The sequence below is a fragment of the Anser brachyrhynchus genome, assembly GCF_964034855.1.
Source record: "Anser brachyrhynchus genome assembly, chromosome: 1".
Classification (NCBI taxonomy): Eukaryota; Metazoa; Chordata; class Aves; order Anseriformes; family Anatidae; genus Anser; species Anser brachyrhynchus.
In genome coordinates this window covers 191,228,669-191,252,675 of record NC_137694.1, presented here as the reverse complement: position 1 = coordinate 191,252,675, position 24,007 = coordinate 191,228,669, and the positions used below count along the sequence as shown (strand labels likewise).

The 24,007-nt window shown below is 39.5% G+C and overlaps 1 protein-coding gene across 7 annotated transcripts in view; it reads left to right on the top strand.

The window, feature by feature from the left end:
- NUP58 (nucleoporin 58) overlaps nucleotides 1-21,181 on the top strand; it is a 41,372-nt gene extending 20,191 nt beyond the window's left edge. For 2 of the 7 annotated variants that reach the window (XR_013945478.1, XR_013945479.1), the window contains exons 13-17: nucleotides 204-405; nucleotides 7,074-7,172; nucleotides 9,921-10,016; nucleotides 14,613-15,652; nucleotides 15,743-16,728. Coding sequence is in view for 5 of the 7 variants with exons in the window: in XM_080577329.1 (XP_080433455.1) it covers nucleotides 204-405; nucleotides 7,074-7,172; nucleotides 9,921-10,016; nucleotides 14,613-14,782 (567 nt within the window). In the remaining 2 variants the exon portion in view is untranslated. Of the gene's footprint in view, nucleotides 1-203; nucleotides 406-7,073; nucleotides 7,173-9,920; nucleotides 10,017-14,612; nucleotides 16,729-19,449 lie in introns of those variants that run through there. The other 5 variants (XM_080577329.1, XM_080577328.1, XM_080577330.1 and 2 more) reach the window with 4 other exon arrangements.
- The last annotated feature ends 2,826 nt before the right edge of the window (nucleotides 21,182-24,007 follow it).

Sequence of the window (24,007 nt, the reverse complement as noted above, 5' to 3'; positions counted from 1 at the left end):
CCACTTTGCAGCATTTAAGTAAAGGACAACCTGTGGATGTAGCTGATGCAAAACAGTTCTATCCAGTTACAACTTGACTAGATCTTTTTGTGTCTTTTTAAGGAAATGTTATTTATAACCTGGTTTCTTTTTTTTTCCTTATGAAGTAAAGGTTTTATGTCAAATATACTGAACTAAAATGGCTTCCCCCACCCCCCCTTCAGATGCTCAAAGACCAATACCTTGGCTACAGGAAAACCTTTCTGGGAGATGCCATGGATGTGTTTGAGGCAAGACGAACAGAAGCTAAGAAGTGGCAGAGCGCGCCACGTGTTACCACTGGACCGACCCCTTTCAGCAACATACCAAATGCAGCAGCCGTTGCGATGGCTGCAACACTTACTCAGCAGCAACAGCCTGCTACAGGTCTGAGTGCATTCAAGTTATAGATTATTAGTGTTACAGCAGTAGTAAACTTGTGTACAATTTTCTATGAAGTCTTCCTTTGTGTTAGACTAAAAATCTAAACATTGTGATGAGTAAAGTTACTGATACATAGCCAATAGAGGAAAAAAAAAAGCAGGGTAGACTTAGCAATAATTATACAACAAATACTTAATCTTGTGAATTTACTTGTATTAGTGATATTTACTGTACTGTTCTAATTTACCCCCTTGGAATGTGAGTCTTCACTCTTCAGTAACATCTCTGAATACATTTAGTATAGCCTCTTTCCAGAGTTGTGTGGTTATAGTAAATTATTTTAGAATCAGTGAGGAGAGAATATCTAAAGGAGTATTACCTTTTTCATATGTAAAACGATTAATGCATTTTTATATAGCACTTTGGAACTGTAAAATGAAAAATGCTGTTGAACAGGAAGGATAGTCAAAAATCTGTAGAATAGGAAGGTGGATGCCTGGCTTATTATTTTATAGCCAACTCCGTCATCATGGTGATATTGGGGCAGTTTTTGCTGCCTGTTCTGCTGTTGTGAATATTAGTAGAGAAAGTAGAGTGGATCAGTGGTTCTATGTATGCATGTATGTTTAAGAGGAAGACCAAAGCAGAGGAAATACCTGATCTACTGCTAAGGACAAATGAATATGTATGGCAAAGGAAGTAACTTACAGCACCTTAATTGACATTATTATACTAACCATCGCTTTTCAGAGAGGGGTTCCTGAATATAGGGAGTTGAACTGATATTTAATCATTTAGCAGAAATAATATCCTCCGTTTAATTTTATTTGAATGTGGATATGTCTGTCAGCAAGTTACGAAAAGCTTAGTTAACTGCATTCTACGTTTATTTTCTAAGATGTATGCCTGTGTGTACTGGAAGTTAAGGGAGGGAAAAGGTGCTAATTTGTCTCGTAACAGCAGTCATATTTTGAATTAGTTTAATTAAAGACCTACTCAGCAACCACCCTTAGGAGTTTGACAACTTATTAGGCTGTCCTTGCCCTCTCCATAGAAGGAAACAGAAATGTGCTTCCAGCCCTGGCCCTTAAAAACAGCAAGGAGATGGGTTTAAAGGACAAATATGACAGAATATTTTGAACGCAACAGAAAATGAAGTCATTATGAAACATTTTTTTAAATTTCTTTCGTAGTCCTGTCTTCCTCTTTCTGCTGCTATCTTAATCCATGGAAATTGAGTGGAAGTGACATCAACAAAAGATTACGTTTTTAAACTGCCACACCAGCTTTGTTGCAGTTTGAAAACATAATCTTTTGTGCAGCTTAATGTTGCGAAAATAGTTCCTTCTCCCCCGTCTTTCTCCTTGTCTTTCTTTAAAATACTCTCCATGACCATTACGGGATTAGTTGTGGATACAAGTCATATACTTGAGATGTTGCATTCTAAGTTTTACTTGCGTTTTTATAAATTGTGGCGAGGGATTCAGATTTTCTCTTCCTGGTCCAGATTCAAGAGAGCTGCCAATAACTTCAGTAAGTTGATGCCACTTATGGCATGACTTCATTAGTGTTCTCTTAGGGGTTAGGAGCGAAAAAATGCAAACTTGACCTGTACCAGCACGCGTGAGGTAAGGTGACTTTATACCTCAAGTTGTGTTGTAACATTTTGTAGTGGAAAGAGTGAAGTCGTCTTTTGTTTGTTTCTTTGTTTTTTTTGTTTTGTTTTAAATTAGGTTAGTGGCTTTGGCAGAGTGTTTCAAAAGCCAAAAACGTGCCAACTTCAGGAACGGTGCAAAGAGAGCAAAGCCATTAACTTACTTTGCACATGCCAACAAAAGTAGGCAAGAACTTGAGTTTACTGCTTATTCAGCTGAAATACTGTTGCCCTCCGTGAAACTTGCTTGATGACTTGGAGAACTAGAGGTAGATTGAAGTGCCACTCAAAACATCAAGAATATTTAGAAACATTAGAAAATAGGCTTAGTAATTGAAGTCATCTTACCTACTCCTGTGGCTTAAAAGAAGGATTAGTTAGGCCTGAACTCTTTCAGAGAGATGTAACAGTTAGTCTTAAAAGCTTACTATGAAGGAACATTTCACAGCTTTCCTTAGATTACTGATTTCAGTGCTTGACTTGTTCTCAACATCTTACCCAAAACTTTATAGCTTCAAATTTAGTCCACTACTTTTGGTTTTATTCTCAGTGGAAAAGGAGAATAATAATCTATTCTTTCAGTTTTGCAGGAATCTTTAAATATTTGAAGATTGCCTCCTCATAGTTTCCTTTTTCTTGTTTGAGGAAAATATTTCAGATGGTCATTTACTGCAATAATACTGCAAATATTTGCTTGTTTTAACTTTGTGGTGTTACGAGTTTCATAGAATCACAGAATGGTTTGGGTTGGAAGGGACCTTAAAGATCACCTCATTCCACCCCCCTGCCATGGGCAGGGACACCTCCCACCAGACCAGGTTGCCCAAAGCCCCATCCAGCCTGGCCTTGAGCACCTCCAGGGATGGGGCATCCACAGCTTCTCTGGGCAGCCTGTGCCAGGGCCTCACCGCCCTCTGAGTGAAGAATTTCTTCCTAACATCTAATCTAAATCTACCCTCTTCTAGTTTAAAACCATTCTGCCTTGTCCTATCATTATCTGCCCGAGCGATAAGTCTTTCTTTTTATAACCCCTTTTAAGTATTGAAAAGCTGCGGTGAGGTCTCCATGGACCCTTTGTTTCTCCAAGCTGAACAGCTGCAGCTCTCTGACTGTCCCCACAGGGGAGGTGCTCCAGCCCTCTGATCATCCTGGGGGCCCACCCCACATCCATCTTGTGCTGGGGGCCCCAGCCCTGGACGCAGCACTCCAGGTGGGGCCTCACAAGGGCAGAGCAGAGGGGCACAATCCCCTCCCTCCACCCACTGCCCGCCCCTCTGTTGGTGCAGCCCAGGACGCAGCTGGCCTTCTGGGCTGCAGGCACGCACTGCTGGCTCGTGTCGAGCTTTTTGTCCACCAGATCCCCCAGGTCCTTCTCTGCAGGGCTGCTCTCAGTGAGTTCTTCTCCCAGTCTGTGCTCAGGGCTGGGATTGCCCCTGCCCAGGTGCAGCACCTTGCATTTGATAAACTCTCTGCTGGAAGTTAATCATGTATATTTCTTTGCAATATCTAGATCCATATGAGTGGGATAGAGGAGGGGGGTAGGATAGTAGAAGGTTATGAGAGAAGATTATGAAATGAGGTATATGAAAGTGGGAAGTGGAAGGGTCTGTGTAATACCTGACCTGCTGTTGCTGTTCTTGAAGATAAGAATAAAACAAGAAAATTAATCTGGGCTTTAATGTTTTTTGACTAAAATCTAATGTATGGTACTCTAGTATTGGGGGATCAGGATGGTTAGTCTCTTAAAAAAATATTTGATGTTTACATGGTGAAGTCTATTTCATTAGGTTAAATTAGTTACTATTCTTTCTCTGAAAAGGTAATTTATTCTAAATTTGTTTTCAGAAGTCAAAGGCTTAGTAGCTACGTCTAAACTGTGGGATCAGGGAATGTTTCCCCAGTTCCTGGGTGTAGATATGCACCCCATTTATGTTTTCTTTTTATACCAAGGCATGTCTGGCTTCCACTGAAACAAAGCCAGTGGATCCTGGGCATATTGGAAGAAAGGGAGCAAAGATAAGGCTCCACTGGTATCCTGGGGTGGATCATCGGGACACCAGGATTGTGTTGTGCACAGTGAAGCACAATTTTTGTGCAGTTTTATTGAAGCTAGAGTTATTAAAATTGTTTGTCTTGTCTGCATGCAGCTTTTCTCTCTGGTTTAGCACCTTTGCTCTGAGCACAGCTTTATTGGTAGCGGTGGGGCTGGTTATGCTTTTGTGCAGCAGTAGCTAGCTTTAACCACTGCCTCACTTGCACCTTCCCTGAGCAATTTTTAACAGCGTGGAAGTTCAAATGATGGGGGCTGGTCTACCTATTACTATTGATGGGTCTAAAGTGAAAGATTTTAAAGGAAATCAAAGCCTAGTGAATTAAGAGCTGTAAATGCACGAGGCTGAAACAGATCTTTTTCTGGTGAGGCTAAGTTGTCTTAAAGAAATAATTTTCAAGCTCACCTTTCCTCCACTTAAAAAAAAAAAAAAATTAAAATTAAATCCCCCTATGTACCCCTAAGAACTTAGCTACTCTCTCCTTAACTGGTGAAGTGCAGAGTTAGTCGAGGCATTATCAAGCTATTAGCATACTTCATTATGTTTTGACTTGACTCTTGAGATTTAAGAGCTAATAGAAAATGATACTGGATTTTTTATAGCACTTAAGTTACACACAAAAAAAAAAGATACCTTGGTTAAAACTAGTCAATGTATTACTTTGTCAGAATCAGATCGAAGTTATGACACTAAATTTGTTCACTGTTAGGACCAGCTGTGCTACAAAAATTGCATAATGTCACTTTGGGAAATCTTGCTGACCTGTCTGGACTCTGTAGTGGGTCCTGTTCATTAAACTGAAATGCTCCACAGGGCAATATAGCAAGGTATAAAAGTGTTAAAAGACTTGTTACAAATAACATGTCTTGTACTTGTAACAGCCAGAAGTGCCAATTTTTGCTAGTGCTTTTGGCATTGAAGAACCTTTATTACTAATTTTTTTGCTATTGAAAATTGTGTTTACTTACAAGAGCTATAACTAGCAATGATGCCTTCAGAACATTATGGTACAAAATCAACAAATATCCTATGCTGTTGCTCAATGAAAAGCTTGTTAGCCTAAGGTATGTGATCCTGTTTTATATAATCTGAGGTGTTTTAAAATAATGTTTTTTACTGGCTCTGAAAAGCATGTTGCATTGGGGTGGGGGGGAGCTTTGCCTGGAGGACTGTAGTGTTTTTGTTTTAAGGTCTTCCACTAACAGTGCCTCCTACTGAGATAGAAAACCTGTGCACTCCCTTTAGCGGAGAAGGAACTGGATATGTGTTTTGGGGTTCTTTTAGTTTATTAGATGACTGACTTGTGTAGGGTTTCTTGTTTTTTATTGATGAAAAAAAAAATCTTATTTTATAAGAGCTGCTAGGTAGATGTGTCAGTATTTAAACTGGATGTAAACAAGTTTAGTTTGGAATTTATGTGAAAATTTGGAATTAAAACATCTGATATACTTTCTTTAGTTGAAAAACTAGCTTGGGTTTTCCAACTATTCCTGCTAAGCAGAGACTGAAAGCTAACAACTTTTAGTTGCCCTTAAAATTTAGTTTAACACTACTTGGAGTATGCAGATGTCATTCAGCTTGGATCACAGAAGAATTTTGTGTTCCTTGCAAAAATGTTACTTTTCAATGTACAGTGCCTTTCACTTGATTCAAAAGGATTTTCCATTTAAAGCTTCAAAAACTGAACTGATTTTAAAAAGCTTGAAACACTTATGTTTTAAAACTTTAGATAAACGTTAGTCACAGGAAGCTTTGTAGTATGAAGGAGGGTGTTTTGAATGAAATTAAACCCAAATTTTAATAACTATTTAGGAAAATGAAATCACTAGAGCTTTATAGTGATATTTGAGTAAATAATGACTTTCACACATATAATACTTAAAGTATATTCAGAGGTGAAAGCTCGTGTTGAGGAAAGATGCAAATGTCTGTGGATTAAGAGTTTGGCACTGTATTTTGTTTTCAATGATGAAACTTTCTAGCTAGTGCACTGAAAACTGTGCTTGAAAAAGACAGGAATATGATTGTACTGTGAAAACTGTCAAAATATATTATTTATCAGAACTAAGTATTTTAAAATGTGCTAGTAACAGGCTAGTGAGTTGATTCTTTATTCCCCAAGGCTTAAAAAGAAAAAAGGAAAGAAAAAAAAATAAAAGGAACTGAGGCTGTAAATTTTATCTTGGCAGACTGAAAATGTTTATTGACAGTCCTGCATCTTAGTGGGGATATGCAGGGAAACTGTCAGCTTTTTTAGTTATGGGGCAAACTCTTGACTCTGAAATTTTGAATGTATCTAATTCATTAAGGTACACAGAATTGTGCCTTTTGTAAATGTTTATTTAAACAGGTGGTTTGACTAGTTTACCTTATTGAATGGTGTAATGTAGCAGAGCTCAAAAGAACTCAGTTATCACTTGTGTGGAAAAAATCGAATTGTCATGTTACTGTGTAATTGACTTGCTTAAAAATGAACAATAAATTTAATGAAATAAAGTCATTGTCTTGTTTTTTATCATAGTGTTCTGTTTAAATTTTGATGGAATATTTGAAAATTCCTATTTATTAAATTAATATAGTTTTAGAGTAGCATCAGCTCTTACAGTTTATCCCTTTTCTGGTTCCATTAATACAGGTGGCTACATGTTACCTATAGTTCTGTCAAGATTTTGATTAAAGCATTGATTTTAAGGTGAAACTGGTTAAGATTTAAAAATACTGCATGGTGTTTTCATGTTACTAGTTTTGGGAAAGTTTCACCTTATTACAGTCAGTGTTTTCAGGTTTTTATCAGGTGGACATAGAGGCAGGCAGTCAAGTGAGGAATTTTGAGGTAAAGTTTGGGGTCTTAATGGGATTTGATGAAAGCAGTGATGTTCACATGATCAAGTACTTGAATAAATAAATAAAGGACCTCTTTACTATGAAAGAGTAAGGCAAGTTTGTTCTCATTTTTTTTACACCAGGGCCACAGCCATCTCTGGGAGTTAGTTTTGGAACGCCATTCGGCTCAGGTATTGGCACTGGCTTGCAATCAAGTGGCTTAGGTTCTTCAAGCCTTGGAGGTACACTTTAACTTTTCTAATGTTTCATTGAATTATTATACCGCACATCTGAATCTCTTGTAAACCTTAAACTCCACTAAGAGGATGATCTGTTTCAGGGCAAGACCTTTACAGTTGGCAGTGTACACTTTCCAAACTTCTTCATGCCTTGCGGAAAGTTACTAAGGCTATAATAGAGTATTGTAGTGAAAACCCCATGGTGAACAAGATGAAGTTCTCACAAAGGAGTTGATCCTCTAGCTAGGGAAGTGTGTCAAGAACATCCTTCTGTAACTACAGCCTGCATTAATTTGTTGCATATTTGAAAGTTGGGCACGTGGGAACATGCTATGACTAATTCACGGAAGTTCTTCACCTGTTATATACAGCTACAGTTCTGGGATCCTGCTTGGTGCAACATTTGTTTAATGTCACACTGTTCATCAGTGCTGAGGTGGGAGGGGAGAAAAGGTCTTTCCCAAGCTCTAAATCAAAGCAATGTTTGAAAGTGAAGGGGAAAATACTTACCAAAATACTGATTAATAGTGCTGGTGGGGGACATACACCAAGAGGACTCAAGACTGTTTCAGAGTAGGTGGTAGTAATAAGAAAATAAAATTTAAATGCATGTCTAAATTTTTATTTGTATGTAATGAATTTTCAGAAGTAGAACTAAAAGTCGAAAAGTGATTATCCGCATGCAAATTTCTTGTCTTATATCAGCTGGGTTCCTACAGTGCAAGTCAAAATACACTAGTATCTTCTCTCCTGTGTGAGATCTGCAAAGACAATTGTTTTGTCTGAGCACAAACAACGCATTGTGTTTTTTCTTGTTACACCCTCTCCACGTTGCAGCCACAGTCTGCATCTGTGCATTTGGATCTTTGAGCACAATATGAAGCTGTTGTAACATTTAAAATGCTATCACCAGCTGTTGGAAAGATGTAACTGCTGTGATACATAATGCTCGAAGATTACATCGGTTTTTATCTTAAACGATGATCTTGAAATTATCTTTGTCTATCAATGTGCCTTCTCATTAGTTTTTATGCTTTCTCAGATTAAAAAAGAAAAAGAAAAAAACCCTTACACCAAACAGGAAAAATAACTGAGAATAGTGGGCTGAATGGAGAATAATTGTGGTTTATCAGGTTATTCCCACAATGTTTTAGATGCCTTAAACATAAAATTCTTCCTTTTCAATGAAAGAGACTATAGGTTAAAGACAGGCAAAATTGATAAACACAAATAAAAAATATAAACTAAAGAACATTTTAATTTGATGGACATCTGCTTCTAGTTTTGTCTTAGAGGCCTAACTTGTATTCTTCACAAGTTCTTTGATTAGGAAGGCACTTGCTTGCATGTCATCTCTTGTATATTAATTTATAAAGTTTTGGTCTTTTTGACGAATCAAGGAAACCTTCTAATGGAAGCAAGCGTAGAATACCGGAATACGTGCGGAATAACCTGCAGTGGTACTCGGAATCCAATGAACAGAATGAATGCTTCGACCATTCAGACTTTTTTTTTAAACAGCACAATTCTGAACATATATTGTTGAAACTGCATTTTAGCTGGGAAACATGCTGTCTTGCTACAATAAGTAGTCTGTGAATTTTATCAGTAACAATTGTATAGGCTTTTGCACTTGAGGATGTAAGATAAGTGGAGTATTGATCCTATGCTTCATGAGATGCTGATACAGATACTTGCCTGACTATTGGTAATTCATTTCCACCTAGATAGGAGGAGAAAAAAAAAGTGTAGCTTTCAGAATATCTTGCATTCAAATGGTATTTGCTATTATATAAAATTAAAACTCTTACAAGTATTTTCCCTAACACTTCAAACAAAAGATGGGGGCATAATTTCATTTAATATAAATAGTTCTAATTTTGATAACTTCTTGAGATAGGGGAAATAACAACTCTATCTGACCTCTGTCTCAAACTGCAAATATCAACTTGTTTTTCCTTTACTTTGAAATCACTTCAAGCTAATAACACACTTTGAAATTCTGAAATACTTACAGTATGAAGTTATAAATAACAACTGCAAAATGAGTTTTATTACAGCTATATGCTTATTGCTGTAGTTTTTATGATTTTCCATTAAAAATTTTAGAAATTATTATTTTATTATTATTTATTATATATTATTATTCTAGGTTCTATCTTATTTTGCCATGTCTCAGGTAAAGCTGATCAGTAAGACCTGTTCAGCTGACCTGATCAGCTGACCAGTAAGATTGGGATTGGGGTGGGGTAAACCCTGAAATGAACCAGATGTAAACTCAAGAAAAGGCTTGCTTTCTTTTAAGTGTAGAGAATTTTTCTCTTGGAGTTCTTCTTTTGGATGAAGATCATGGCTTTCTCTAATAGAAGTCATATAACTTGTCTGAATTTTCTTAGTTTTGACCCATTTGGTATATTGTGTTCTTGACAATCTACCAAATGTCTATTGAATTGCTGTTAAACTCAGATTCTCCGCCTGCAGTTGCTTATAATTTTTTCCTTTACTCAGTTTTGTATTTGGAAGGAAATATTTTTCTCTGAGGCTTTCATGTTTGTACTGTTCTATTTTTCTTATAGAAAGCAATGGTATATTGAGAATAAGGTACACTTGATGTAGTAACCTTGGGAATATTTGTTTACCAAATAACGCTTAGAATTATGTTTGATTTTAGATTACTTTCCCCAAACCTATATATCTTTAATTGCTGTGTCTGTAATTTTTTGTTGTGTGTCTTTACTATTATTCTACTAGGATTTGGAAGTAGCTCTGCCTTTGGAAGTAGTGCCACAGGAGCATCATCATTTGGGTTTGGAACTACAAGTAAACCATCAGGAAGTCTAAGTGCAGGTTGGTTTATTTTCCTTGAATTCACGTTTATCTTAAAGCAAAAGTTCTATAATCAAACTACTCTACAGTCTTAAAGCTCCTTACACAAATATGCTTAACATTGCGTGTATATGGAACTATGAGAGTAACCATTGACTTGCTAAATGTGTTTTCAGAGAAGTTTTTCTGGTTTTATGAAAGGTCTTGGCAGTATCAACTAAGTATTATTTTTCATTTAAAGGTCTTTAACTAAAAGGAGAACATGCATCAGATTGGATAAGTTACAACCTGAGGCACAGAAATAGAATGCAGTTACTACTTGAACGCATAGGCCATACTGTTACTGAGCTATTGAAATTAATGCATAAATTTGTGACAAACGTGCCCGTAATTTAACTTTAACTTTAAATACAGGAAGTTGAAATTATTTTTAGATGTCTGGAAGGCTGCCTTAAAACTCTTTTTTTTTTTTTGCTTATTCTTTATGTCCTAAATAGCAGATTATAGGTAGCATTTCGTTGTAGATACCTAGAATTCATGTGTTAACTGTTTTGAAAACTCTTCTGTGGCAATTGAGCTAATTATCTCAACATTGTTTCACTTCTTTGGTTTTATTTTGTTGGTAGTGAGAAGATGAAAATATGGATGTAGTTTCTCCATAACTCAGATGTCTGAAATCTTAGTCACTTCTACAGCTTGTGTATATCTATTTACTTTTTAAATTGGAGTTTGTTTCTGAAGCTTGTAGCTTACTGTGGTCTGTCGTATAGTCTTCAGAGACACATTGAAGGAGTATGTGTCCTGGGATTAGCTTTTGGTAGCATGTTTAAGAAATTTTTCTTTAAAACAAATGCTGTTAATGACCATAGTAAGTGTTTGTTTATTAGTCAGCACCCAGAACATTGCCTTGGACCAGTATCTCGTTGGTTGCTGTGCTTTTTATTCCTTGGTTACTGTTAGGTTATTCTGTCAAACTAGGCCTGTAAAGTGCCTTAAGCTTTGTGTTATAAGGTGGAAATATACAGCCAGCTTAGTGAGCTATTTAGCACCATGAACACCCTAGTAAATTTTTGATAGAACATCTCTGATTTTTCAGTATGCAGTTTCGAAGCATCAACCTTCTTTTGCTTATTTTTTTTAATACCAGAAACAAGTCAAAACTTGCACTGCTTAAATTTTTATTCTTATTTTATAATATTTCAAATAATATTACAGAATTTCAAGCTGCTGGGTTACAAAGAATATAACTTAATTTTCAGTGTATTTAAAAATACAATAATAAAACTAGTTGTACGGATCAGTTGTCCACCACTAATGAGGTATCAAGCCAAAGTAAACAAATAGTCTTGCTATATTGGCAGCGAACAGAGACAATTTAGATGTCACTTTATTGTATTCCTCAAACCAGGCTCTGCCATGGTGGCAGTGCTCCCAGTCTCTATTTAGCAGTGCAAATGAGTTGGATCTGGTCAAATAAGGATTGTTTTCAGCTATCTCAAGAGTCACAGATCCATAAGGTGGTAACCAGGAGTATAAACCACAAAATGTAATTCCCAAGATTTTGTGCTTATAAAATAGTGTTCATGAAAATGTTCATCTAGACTGGGATTATGCATTAGGAACCTTCGTAAAAGTTTGGTAGTCCTGTAGCATGTTAACTTTTACCTCTGTCCAAAATACTATGCTGTATAGCTTCCAAATCGCATATGATCTTCAGTTAGATTTTCATGTGTGTGTATAAATGGGTTTAAATGATGCCTAAATGATAAGGCTAGCGACACTTCTTTTTTAAATTTGTGTGTCCTATTTCTTAAATAACACTTAAAAAACAAGCTTGTTTCTGGATCTTACATTACCTACCATAAGATAGTTATATCTTATTTCTGAATCATTTTTTTGGATAGTTGGGAGATTGGGGGAATTGGGATATATGGATATACAGATGTTACTGCTTTGGTTTAGATGTGAGCACTTTGGCATTTTGCCTAAATTAATTTATAGGAAGTGTACTGTCATCCTTTCTCTCTGAAACACAGACAAAGCTTTCTTCCACTGTGGAAAGCGAACTCCTAATTAAAAGTCCCACTTAATTCCTAATTCCTTATTCATCTGATGGCAATCAAAAAGGTTGCTTTGAGGGGGATGTTGTAAAGAGCCTTCATTCCCAAAATCATGGGGAAAGGAGAAAAAATAAATAAATTGAATTTATAGAGATGATGTTGGGGGGGGGTAGGGGGTGTCATGCTATTTTCATGAGAACTGAGATGCTAAAAATGCTTTGAAGAGTTGAGTTGGGAATTTGGGTTGGAGAACTGTTTTCACTGAAGAATAGCAGTCTCACTGCAATGGGGTAAGTTCCAATTGAATGGGATTGTGGCAGCACATGCTCACACTGCTGGAAAGTAGACCTCCATGTAATCGATATATAGCTGTGAACAGGTTCTAAATATGGGGGCTTTAGTAAATCAATTAGAGCTGTGCTGGAAATCCCTTTACATTTAGAGTGGAGATAGGAGGAGAGAATATATTGTCTTTGAGATCTGCTGTTTATCCCTGTAGCGTTAAAACAAGCAAAAAAAAAAAACACAACCTGTTATTGGGAAAGTTTGTATGATTTATTGGGCTTGTCTGAAGTTTATTGAATTGCTTGAGTGTGTGTAGAGAAGAGCAACAAAGCTGGTGAGGGGACTAGGAAACGAGACGTGAGGAGCAGTTGAGGGAATTGGGGTTGTTTAGTCTGGAGAAAAGGAGGCTGAGGGGAGACCTTATCATGCCTCTGTGAGAGGAGGGTGTCGGTGTCTCAGATGGCAAGTGATAGGATGCGAGGAAACAGTCTCTAGTTGTGCCAGGGGAGGTTTGGATCGGATATTAGAATTTCTTCATGGAGAAGGGTGGTCAAGCATTGGGATGGGGTGCCCAGGAAAGCAGTGGAGCCCCATCCCTGGAGGTATTGGAGAGATGTGTGGACATAATACTTAAGGGGCTTTGAGGAAGCAGAGGTGTAGATGCACAGTGAGTGAGGTGTACTCTGAGGTTCTTAAGGAAGATGCTAAGTTTGTGCCTTCAAAGGGCAGGTGGTCACCTACTTTCTGAAAATATTTGTTTAAACCTAAGTAATATTTCAATAAAGAAACTGTCGATCATCTTGTAGCTATGGTTCAAGACTGTGCGAACACTCCTCGAACCGAGGTATTTCATGACTTCCTTGCAACAGGAATAAGACAACGCATGTCTTGTTCAAAGTTTATTCCTAAAGATTTTCATTTGAGTATTCTGTGTAAGAGTTATCTTAAAAGAATTTATGGGAAAAAGCCATTTAGATGAATTTCCCTTTTGCCTTTCTACAGTTTTGTGGCTGTCCTGAATGGTACTTGTAAAGTACTAGCTACTACTTCCCCGGTCATATCTAAATTAACAAACACATTCTCAGTCTTCGGTCACACAACTTATGCACCTCTTTCTTTCTAACACAAAGTTCATAGTGTGGTTGTGCAATCCAGATCCAGACATTACAGGAGGAAGAATTTCACCTTATTTTAAAACCGTTCTTAATCTAATGCTTCAGTAACAAGTCAAGGAATGGAAGATGTCAGACTTGTGTGAGCAACTTTGGGATTCTGATGGGACAACCAGTTGGGTCTTTAATTTGGGGCTTTAAAGATAATTAAGGCATTCAGTTGAAGATACTAATATAAACAAAGGATTGATTTTGCTGTCTGAGAACTGATGAAATTGTTTATGTTAAGTAATGCTTATTAAGAACATACCCTCTTTTATTTGAGAATCAGTCGTGTTTTTCTTAATATTTTAATTATTTTCATGTTAAACTTGTATAAAACTTAATTTGCTCATGTCATACTTGTTGTTTTGTGACTGGTTACCTTACTCAGTTTCTTGAGAACAATATGAAAGCAGAGTTATGTTCTTAACCAGTATTTGAGAAGCCTCTAGCATCCTGTTTCAACCGCTATCGAGGTGGTTATGTGTAACTGATACAAATTCACAAACGAAAGTATAATGAGTTGGTTTTACTGTCGCTGAAAACTGTAGGTGGATTTTTTTCAGCTGATCTTGTTTTGTAGGTGAACCAAATGATTTTTTTATTTATTTACATTTTATAGAAAAAGGGGGGGAAGGGTGAACAAGAGCAAAATTTGCTCACCTATTCATTCAGGTTTTCCAAAGCTTCGTTTTTTTCAAGGCTGTTTGATTCAGGTCACAATCAGTTGTTAGACACCAGGAATTTGGCAAAGATTTTGAGCCTTTTCTGCCTTGGTTAGGGTGGGGTCTGTGCCACCCAGGGAGGAAAAGGTAGCCTAGTCAATAGTGCACAAGGCTTGGGGCTCTTTCAAGCTCTGCCATGAACCTGCTGTGGGGTGAGGAGTGCAGGCCTCCTTGTACTTCTGCCTTCCCTCCCACCCTGCTTTTTATGCACGTTACACATCTAAATACACTGTGCATACTTAAACTGAGAGCTTGAGGAGAGAGTTACAGTTCTGTTGTACTGTTTCAGTTTGATATTGGTAATACAGTAGCTGGTGTTCACAGCTTCAAGGAGAACAAAACTGCTATCCTGATGTAACTTACGTTTTAAAATATTTTTGCCTCCCTCACAAGGCTTTGGCAGCTCGACTACATCTGGGTTTAACTTCAGCAATCCTGGCATCACAGCATCAGCTGGTCTGACGTTCGGGGTGTCTAATCCTGCATCTGCAGGCTTTGGGACGGGAGGGCAACTTCTTCAGCTGAAGAAACCTCCAGCTGGAAACAAGCGAGGGAAAAGATAGGCACCCCCTTTAGGGAAGTGGAAGTGAATCAACTTTGTTCATCTGAAAAGTCTATTTTTCTAGATTGATGCATTAATTAAATTGCATCCTGTGAGATTTATAAAAAATAAAATTTAAAAAAAATTTGCTACTTTTCCCTAGTCTGAAATACGAAATGAATCATATTGAACAGCTATTTTCTTGTGAATAGAAACCCGTTTATGTATTTTTATTTTTGGCCCTAGTTTTAGAAATGTTCTATACTGCATTATTAAAGAATCTTGTAAAACCATCTATTTAACCTAATGTTAGTAGCAGACTATTTTTTTGTTAATAAGCTTTATACCATATGAATATATGCATATTTGTTTTTTGTACAGATAAAATATATTCTAGTACAAATACTAGAGTTCATATCTTCTGTTCCTGGATATGGCCTTTAAATCTACTTCAGGGTGTTTTTGTGTATATGGATGTAAATATATACAGTACAGTGCACACATCTGTGTGTATGTCTGTGTATATATATGTATAAAATAAAAACAGATGTGCAAACCTTGCCCCACAGACAGGTCTTCTCTTCTTTGTGTGTTCTGTTTCTCCATGTTACTCTGTGGTTCCACATTTTGAGGTTCTTCTGAATTTCAGATAGTGGGTCCCAGGCTGTGTCATCTGCTTCTCGTGTTCTGTTGTTTAAGACCAGCTGAAATACAATGCTTACTATTTCACGAAGCTTGGTGTGTATGTACAGTGTTTAGGAGCTGTGGTTTTTGAACCTTTTACTTTACCCATTTAGCAGCCAACTCTAAAGAAGAATCTGAAATAGGCACAGACATTTCATAGGTAATGTTCCCAAACTGTTTTGTTTTTTCTCCTGAGCTGCACAGTGGGGTGTTGCAGGATTTCAGCGGAAAGCTCGGGGTTCCACAAGGTTTGTTTGCAAGCAGAGAGCTGTCAAGCTGGATGAGCTTTTCCCTGCAGTTGGAGGGGATAAGGACATACTATTGCAGTGAAAACCTGAATTAAATGTTACAAAACAGAGTTGATTCACCAGCTTCATCTAGTCAGTGCTACCTGCATTGACTTAAGAGCTGTTGCATATCTGTTTTCAATACAAGGTATAGTACAGTAAGTTGCTGCTAAAGAATTGAGAAAAATGATGTGATTTGAAGGTTAAGCTACTGCAACAGTAGAGTATGAATCTTGCATATTACATCTTAGCTGCTTGTGCTGCATTTCCAATTCTGTGTCCACTAGGAATAGCTGGAAAAGACCTTAAGGAGGCACTGCCCTGTGTGAGAGAAATAATAGATCCATTTAATCTTTGCAAATAGAGATACAGGTTGAAGTGTGAGTGAATGTGGAGCTTTGGAGTTGTGTTGCCGTTTCTAGATGATGTTTTGTATATAACATGCATCAAATTAATATTCACAATCATTTTCACAAAAGCACCTTCTTTTCTAAAACAGTTACAGTGCATAAGATTTTTTTTTCTAGTACCGAGCAAGTTATTTGTTTTCTCTTGTTGAAGTGTTATTACCATTTTGTATATTTTGGAAATGTCTGCATTCATCAGTGGTTGCTTTTTGACAAATGTTCGGTTTATCACTTGATCCGATAAAATTGAGGGAAACTGAGCACAGAATCCTTCCCTTTTGTACACTTGTATGTTACTGCATCTTTGTGACCCTTCCCCTAGGAAGGGATATAATGTGTGGGTTTTTTTACGTCTGGGAAAGCTAAAAGTTTATTTTGATTTTGACCTTTTAAAAACTTCTTGGGCTGCAGTCAAACCCGTAACGTTTTTATTCCTTTGTTACTGCTTTTTTGATAGTTAATATGTTAAACCACTGGACTTTCTTGTAATGTATCGATTTGTGAAACTAATTCTAAATGTGTACTGTTTGTCCACATGTGGAAAAACTTACCATTGTGCAAACAATAAAACATTAATGCTGTGATCCTTGTAATACATTGATCCTTGTAATACATATTTGCCTATTTCAAAGACTGTTTCCTCTTGTCTTCCTCTGTTATAGGACAAACAAAACCGTAACTGGCTAATACGTAGAATTGTTTCTCCTAGAACTTAGAATTGTTACTTCTGAAGCTAGGGCGATAATCTCTGGATGGAAAGGGAGGGTTGTGGAATATGGAAGGAATATGTTGTGGTTTTGTCTAGAATCTCTTAACACTGGCTATATAAGCCTCGGTCATGCTGTAATGTAACACAGCACTAGGTGTACTTTTTGTAAAGTCCAAGGCAGTCTGAGCCTCCTGTGTACCTGTATTGTTGTTTCTTTTCATGTTAAGGCAATAGTTCTCTTTAATTTTAGCCTAAGTAAAAAAAGTGATTATATAATAATTGCATGCTGAAGTAAAAACTAAAGTGGTCAAAATGGAATTTGAAGTAATTCTATTCCCAGAATATTACTTTGGTTGTTGAATTTAGCCATGGTTTTCATGGATCAGCATTGCATACATTATTTCATTTTTTTCAATGTAAACATATGCAATACAATTAATGTGCAAAATGCAAATACGTTCATGGTATGGATAAGCTTTCTACCAGGTGTGTTAAGAAGCTGACATGTACTTAAACACCATGAAATGAAATAAAGTCTGGAATATTCGCTCTTTAAAGAAAGAAAAATATGTATGGGAGGAAGATTGAAGTGGGACATATGTGGGAGGTCATTCTCTTTATTAAGACCTTGTTGTACAGCTGTGATGTAAACTTATTTGTGGCCTCTTTTACCAGAAGGATTTTTTTCATTATTCTTACTACAATATATGTAACAGGAGGTATGCCTTGGTTTGCTTTCTTCTTGAACCTCCTCCTGGTCCAGCATCTCCCAACTTTGTTTGCTCTCATATTCGTCTGTTTCTGGCATGGGGGCTATGTGGATAGCATACCACGCGCATTGACTGCTTTCTTGTTGATTGGGAGGGAGGATGTTGAAATAAGGGGAAGCTGGATAGAGTTCATGCATCTTCCTCACCACGAGCATCTGAAATCCAAATCCTGGCGTGTCCTTCCACCTATGTGTTCATAACATGACTATTTTGAACCCTACTCGTCTTTACTTCCATTTAAAAAATGGTATAAAGCTCAGGAATACAGACTGTGACCTCTTTTTCCTCTTTGACACCAGTATTAAAGAGGAAAATTTTCTGACTTTTTTTTCCCAGTCCTCTACTCACATGTTAATAGTAGGAGTAATCCAAAATCTGTTATGTCAGCTCAGACCTGGTATTGGCTCTCTAATACCTGGAATGTCTCTGCAGAAGATATAAAGAAGTAACTTACAGGTTTTTCATGAGAAATTATGAGTAGCCGCATAGGAAAATAAGTCCGTGCTGTAGACTGTAAATCCATTATGCAGTCTAAAAGTTTTGTTTTCCTGAAAACTCACAAATTTATAAGGGAAAAAACTGGCAGTGAACAAAATAGTTCACCAGTAAGTTACGCAGTTTTAACTGCTCGGATCGTGCTGTCTAGCTGTTTCTATTTTCCCTTCTCCATTCCCTTTTAAACGTGTATCTCTGGCCACTGCCAGTTGCAAGTAGCAAGTATCATGGCAGTAGATCTGCACAACCCCTGGTGAAAATCCCCAGCTGGGCTTGGGGAGGGGAGCAAGACCCAGGTGCTGCCTGCAGCAGTCGCTGCCTCACCCTGGAGCTTCAGCCCAGCCGTGGCACGCGGTCTCCCACCTAACGGGCAGGTATGTTGCTGAAAGGAGGATGGAGGTGGTGAGGGGGGAGATGAGGGGGTGTGGAGCACAGGCTTCCTACTGCTGATGGGACAACTGGTTTTAATTCACTTCGGGATCGCCTGTTCTGAACTCAGCGCTGAATGCTTGCATGCTGGTATCTTTGTAGTCCCAACTCAACTGGATCTGTAACACAAATTTTGGTATTGGTTTAATGTGTAGTAGATAGAAATACATTATTGTAGAAGCTTCATTTTCTAGGTGGAAAAAAACAAACCACCACCACCAAAAAAGAAAAGAAAATTTGTATCGGGATTCCAACAGCTCTGTTAGTGAACGCTGCTTTCACCAGGTGGCAGGAGACAACCACTTTTACACTTCTACTACAGAGCCCTCACAGGCACTGTCGTGCACCTTTTGTTTCCAGGTCATTCACATTTTCTTGCACCTCTTTTCTAAGGCCGTAGGGTCTTATTAAACTTCACCAGCATTTGAACGAACCCTGTGACTCACCTGACTGTTGCTGTGGGGTTTATTACTTAATGCCTTTACTCAGCCTCGGGAATTTAATCTTCGTGGCCCATCACTGCAGTTCTGGAGTGCCACGGTGAGGAAGCGAGAGTGCTGCTGAATCTAAAGCTATACCTAGCTTTTTCCAAAGAGTAGTTCACCTTTTGCTTCCTTACCTTTTAGAAGTAAGGCAATTCTAGCTTACTCTAAACAGCTTATGGTTAAGTTTAGAAGCTTCTGAAAAATTCTGGAAAAGCTTTTGGGTTGATTTTATGTCTGTTTGGGTATAGATTTGCCCTTACTAGGGTATCAGGTCAAGTCCGCTGAATGCTCGCATGGAAAACTTGGAATGCGTACTCCTGTCCTAACCAGGTCAATAGCTGAACCAGTGAAAGCTGTGTTTCTAGTTCGTTCAGTTAAGGTCCCAGACTGATGGATTTCCCTTTTTTTGTCTCTTCAACACAGGTGTCACTGTGCGGCGTGTACTTGGACAGCACAAGGACAGCAGCTTGCTAGACAGTAGTGTAATTGCTTCCAAAACCCTGCGCTGATTAGAGGCTGGTATATGCCATGTGAACAGTAAATACCGTGTTGGATCTGTGTATGTGATGTGGTGTGTGGTGCCAACGGGATAGGCTTCTGGGCTGATCATCCCAGGCACAAAAGCAAGCTAGGATGATGAGGTTTTGATTGGACACTGGTTGTACTAATAGTAAAAAGGATGAGAAGGACAGACTTGACAAAAAATCAAGTAGCAGTTTATTATCTGAAACTTAATTCTGAACAGTAATCTGGTATGCTTAATAAGAGAAGTTCTTACAAGGAAAAAGTGACAGGCAGCTTGAACAGACTTCTGTTTAGGTGAAACCTTGCAGGGGGGCACAAACTACATACAGTTGGGTAGCTGAAGCTAATCTGCTAACTCCATGGTTAGGTACCTATGTAGAAGCTAATCCAAACTGCAAACGTCAAAAATCTCGAATCCTGTTAACAATGATAGCATTTCTTGGTTGTCTGGACTTCGCATTCAGACCAGACAAAACTAGCAGAAGTGACAGCAGAAGGATGGTGCTAGCTTTAATGCTATGTAAATGTCCCTTAGCAATGTGCACCATGTCACTTTCAAATAGGAAAACGTTCCTTTTAGTCTCTTATTTTGAGTGCTTCAGCCAGTGGCTGGCTGAAGGAGCTCACTGCCACGAAGGTCACCGCTGCTTACCCCCGTGCTAGTGGTGTACTGCTTAGATGCCACGAACAGCCTTGGGGGAGCAGGCAGGTGTTGGCGTGCCCCCAGCAGCCGAAGCAGGAGTGAGTTTTATCCCCAAGGAGGGTGAGACCTGCTTTGGCCATCAGCCGAGCTCACACGGTACGGACCACGAGGGCAAAACTGCTTGCGTCAGCAGTACCAAAGTGAGGTTGATGCTGAAGCTCTGTTGTAAGTCTGCTCTGAGAGTAAAGAGGGAAGGGTTTGAACACTATTTGTGTTGGCTTTGGGTATGGTAATGCTCTGAGTGTGGGGGAGAAAAACCTAAGGGTTTTTCCTGTTTGTAGTGGTTGGTTATAGCAGTAATAATTCAATTAGGAAATGCACTCTCAATCTGAAGTCATGCGTATCAGCTTTTATCCTGCGACAGCAGTCTTGGGCCTGTGGTAAGTGGGAGCTCCAAAAATCCATGTGCCAAGACTCGGGGAGGAAGGTGACAGCTGTATTCACTGTGGCCGGGGAGTCAGCCAGCACAAAGCCCCAAAGCCACGGTGAGACGGGCGCTGGGCTCAGCACTGAACCTGGGGGACACTTTCTGAGAAACAGCCTCCTCTGGAGTGTGTTGTGACATTTCCCTGGTGAATTTGGGAGGTGTCCCCAAGCATTTACAGATGCCCACTCACCTCATTCCCTTATCTCCAGCAGTGGTGGATTTTGGAGCCAGCCATGAGATAGGGGAGGTGTCCGCATTGCCTGTAACAGCGGGGCGCCAATGTCCCATGTCATTGCTGTGTGCACAGGGACACCAAGCGCTGGGAGGAGAAGCCAAGTCCCTGCCACTGAAGGTTCCCACTTGGGCCCCCAGGGAGCACGAGAGCTTCGTATCACTGCATCCTAAGTCTTTTTTTTTTTTTCCTACAGCCCTTGACTCTTTCTGCAAGATGTTTCTTGGATCGTCTTGTTCTAATTATTTTCCAGGAAATGAGAGCCAATAAAAGAAAGCCTTTCTGTTATGAATACTTGTATTTTAAAATGTAGATATTAAATTTGCTCCCTAAGCAGAAATTAAAAAAAAAAAAAGTCCAGCCTGTTCAAGCAATACCACAATGAGAGTAGCACTTTGGGCTTTCTAACTCTGCTGGTGGTGTTTAAATAATACCATCGGTATAGCTGTGTTGTTATAAAAGATAGCTAATTACCAGGCAAGAAGGAAAGGAAGCCCTGCTAATTAAGCTCATATATTCTGGCAACTATCCTCGTTCCAGGAATTACATCAGTATCGCCTGGCACCAAGAGCCGTGCTCTTAACCACACTGGTTCTTGGTCCAAAATCTGTCGCTGCAGCATTTCGGTGATGCTTCCCTTCCCGCTAACTTCGCACGGGGGCAGCAAGGCACTGCTTTATCAGCAGCGGGACACGGTTCTACTGAGCCGTGACTTTGCCAGGACAAATGTACAGAACGCAGGCATTTTTGACTCCACGGTGGTTTGTTTATAATTAAAAATAATAACATATATACTTAATAACTAAACCCCTACACCTTCAACTTGGCTTTCAGATGTGAGTCAATCCCATTATTTTATATTGCCAGGAAGAGGAATCTCTGCTGACAAAGTGTTAAGCTGTGATGCTGTGTGTACAAATCTAGCAGAACAAATCTGTCTGCTGCGATAAGCATATCCTGGCTGTTACGTGCCGAGTGAGCATGAGAAACGTGGCAATTAATGCTAGTTTTGTGGCAATTAATGCTAGTTTTTCTCTGGGAGAAGAGAAGGAGGCGATTTCAGGTTCAGAGCTTTAACCCAGCAGCTGGAGTTGCGATGTTGTGGATGCAACTGCAGAACCGAGGAAACTCCTGAATGCAGATTTTGTAGGCTTCTGAGGAGGGTGCGAAGCTGTTTGACAGTAAGGATGTGAGGCAGATATACCAGCTAAACACGATGAGGAAGGTACGTAAATGTGCCTGCTCGGTGTCCAGGGCTGGGCAGTGGGAAGCTCTTAATCTCACTTGTACCGAAGTGGATAAAATCCACTTATTGTTTACTAAGAGCGAAACAAAAAATCCCAAAGGGCCAGAGAAGGAAGCGTCCATCAACAGTCTGAAGTCCATATCCACTGGACTGAAAGGAAAACGGGACAGGAGCCGCTGCCATCGCTGTGCCCCCGTACCACAGAGGGAAGGCAGCAATTCGCAGAGCACGGGTCGGAAGCGCGATAGGGGAAGCAAAACATCCCTGACAGCGGGAGCCGTTCACACGAGCAGCTTGCGGCAGCCCGGTGGGCCGCGTGGCGGGGTTGGCCTTCCCCTGGGCTCTGAAGGTTTCCAGCCAAAACAGAGCCGCAGAGCTCTGCCTTCCTGCCCCCGCCTTGGGAAATTTGTGAGGTGAAAACCCAAGGTGGGGGGGGTTGTTGTTAGCTGCTCGTTGTTGTTACAGCTTCCCCTAATCGGTCCTTCCCCTTTCTGCCCGCCTGCGCCACAGCGGCTCCGCGGGGCCGCGCTGCCACCAGAGCAGGGCCTCGGCCTCCGCCTGGCACATGGTGGTTCTCCTGCTGGTGGTCGTCTTACACCGTCCCTATTTCTGATGTGGGTTTTTTTTCATGGTTCGTTTACAATAGAAAAACTTCCTTTGCGTAGGGTTTCAGTAGCAGTAGAAAAGCAGCTAAAGTGCCATTGGTAAACAAGGAGAAGGCCGCTCAGGTGAGGGCACGTGGAGCCATCGTGGGCTGAGTCCTGAGCACCGCAGGCTATAGCTGTAAAAATGGCACACGAAGTGCCCGGCTCCTTGTTTTCCTGGTGTGCACTGAAGGTTTTTCAGGGAACAGAGCAGGTCGGTTCTTCAGCTGGTTGCAAAATACAACTTGGTGTTTGCTCTCCCGTGATCCTGCGTTTGGTAAGAAAATTTGTGGTGAGCCGAAGGCCTCGGGAAGCTGTAACTGGTGGTAGTAAAATCTGGGAGAGTTTCAAAAAAATAAAAGTGTTGAAGCAGGTAATAGAGACTTACGGACTGTGGGATCAGCATTATCTCCAGGCTTTTGAGATCTTTGACCACCCTAACATACCCGTGATGTTTCGATTCCATCTGAAAGCTGCGAGATGCTCACTTTGATGGGAGCCTGTGAATTCAGTGCCTATGGGATGTGGGGCTCTAGCGAGGCATTTGGCTTACTTTGAAGTAGGTTGAGTTAATGTGAAGTTGCTAGACACGGAAAAGTAAGTGGAAAAGTAGTGGAGCAGAAATGGCTGTTGCTGTACTTATATATTTTCACTTTTTTTGTGTGTGGAAGAGCTTTAAACTTTAATAAGTCATACAGATGTTACCCCATCGACTTCAAAATACAGCTGGAAAAAAAATCTTTGCTAATTAGTCTATTGCTAAATGCATTCTAAAGCACTTCCCCAAGTGCCACATGTTTTAAGTTTCACAAAAGGACAATTATCTCTGGGTTTACAGAGACAAGTCGAGACACACTCTGAGCTGGAATATATGAAATAGCTTTTGTGGATAATCTCTGCAAGGGATCTGGTGCTGGTATTTTGTTGTGGTCGAGGCTCGTCCCTGGGAATACGTACGGGTGAGACAGCGAGGTAAAAAGGAGCGTGATGTCTGATACTCTGCTGTTGCTATTTAAAGGGATGACCTTACTGAGTATCAGGGGAAGCAACTCATAAGGGCTGGGGAAGTAGTTTGCTTGCCATGTGTAATCAAAAAGCTGTTTTTCTTATTGTGAAAGCATCAGCTCAATCCAGGTTTAAGGAAAGCGATGTTGCCAGCTGATCTCTGCATTGAGGCCCTGGTGCAGGTTTCGGGCAGCCCCCC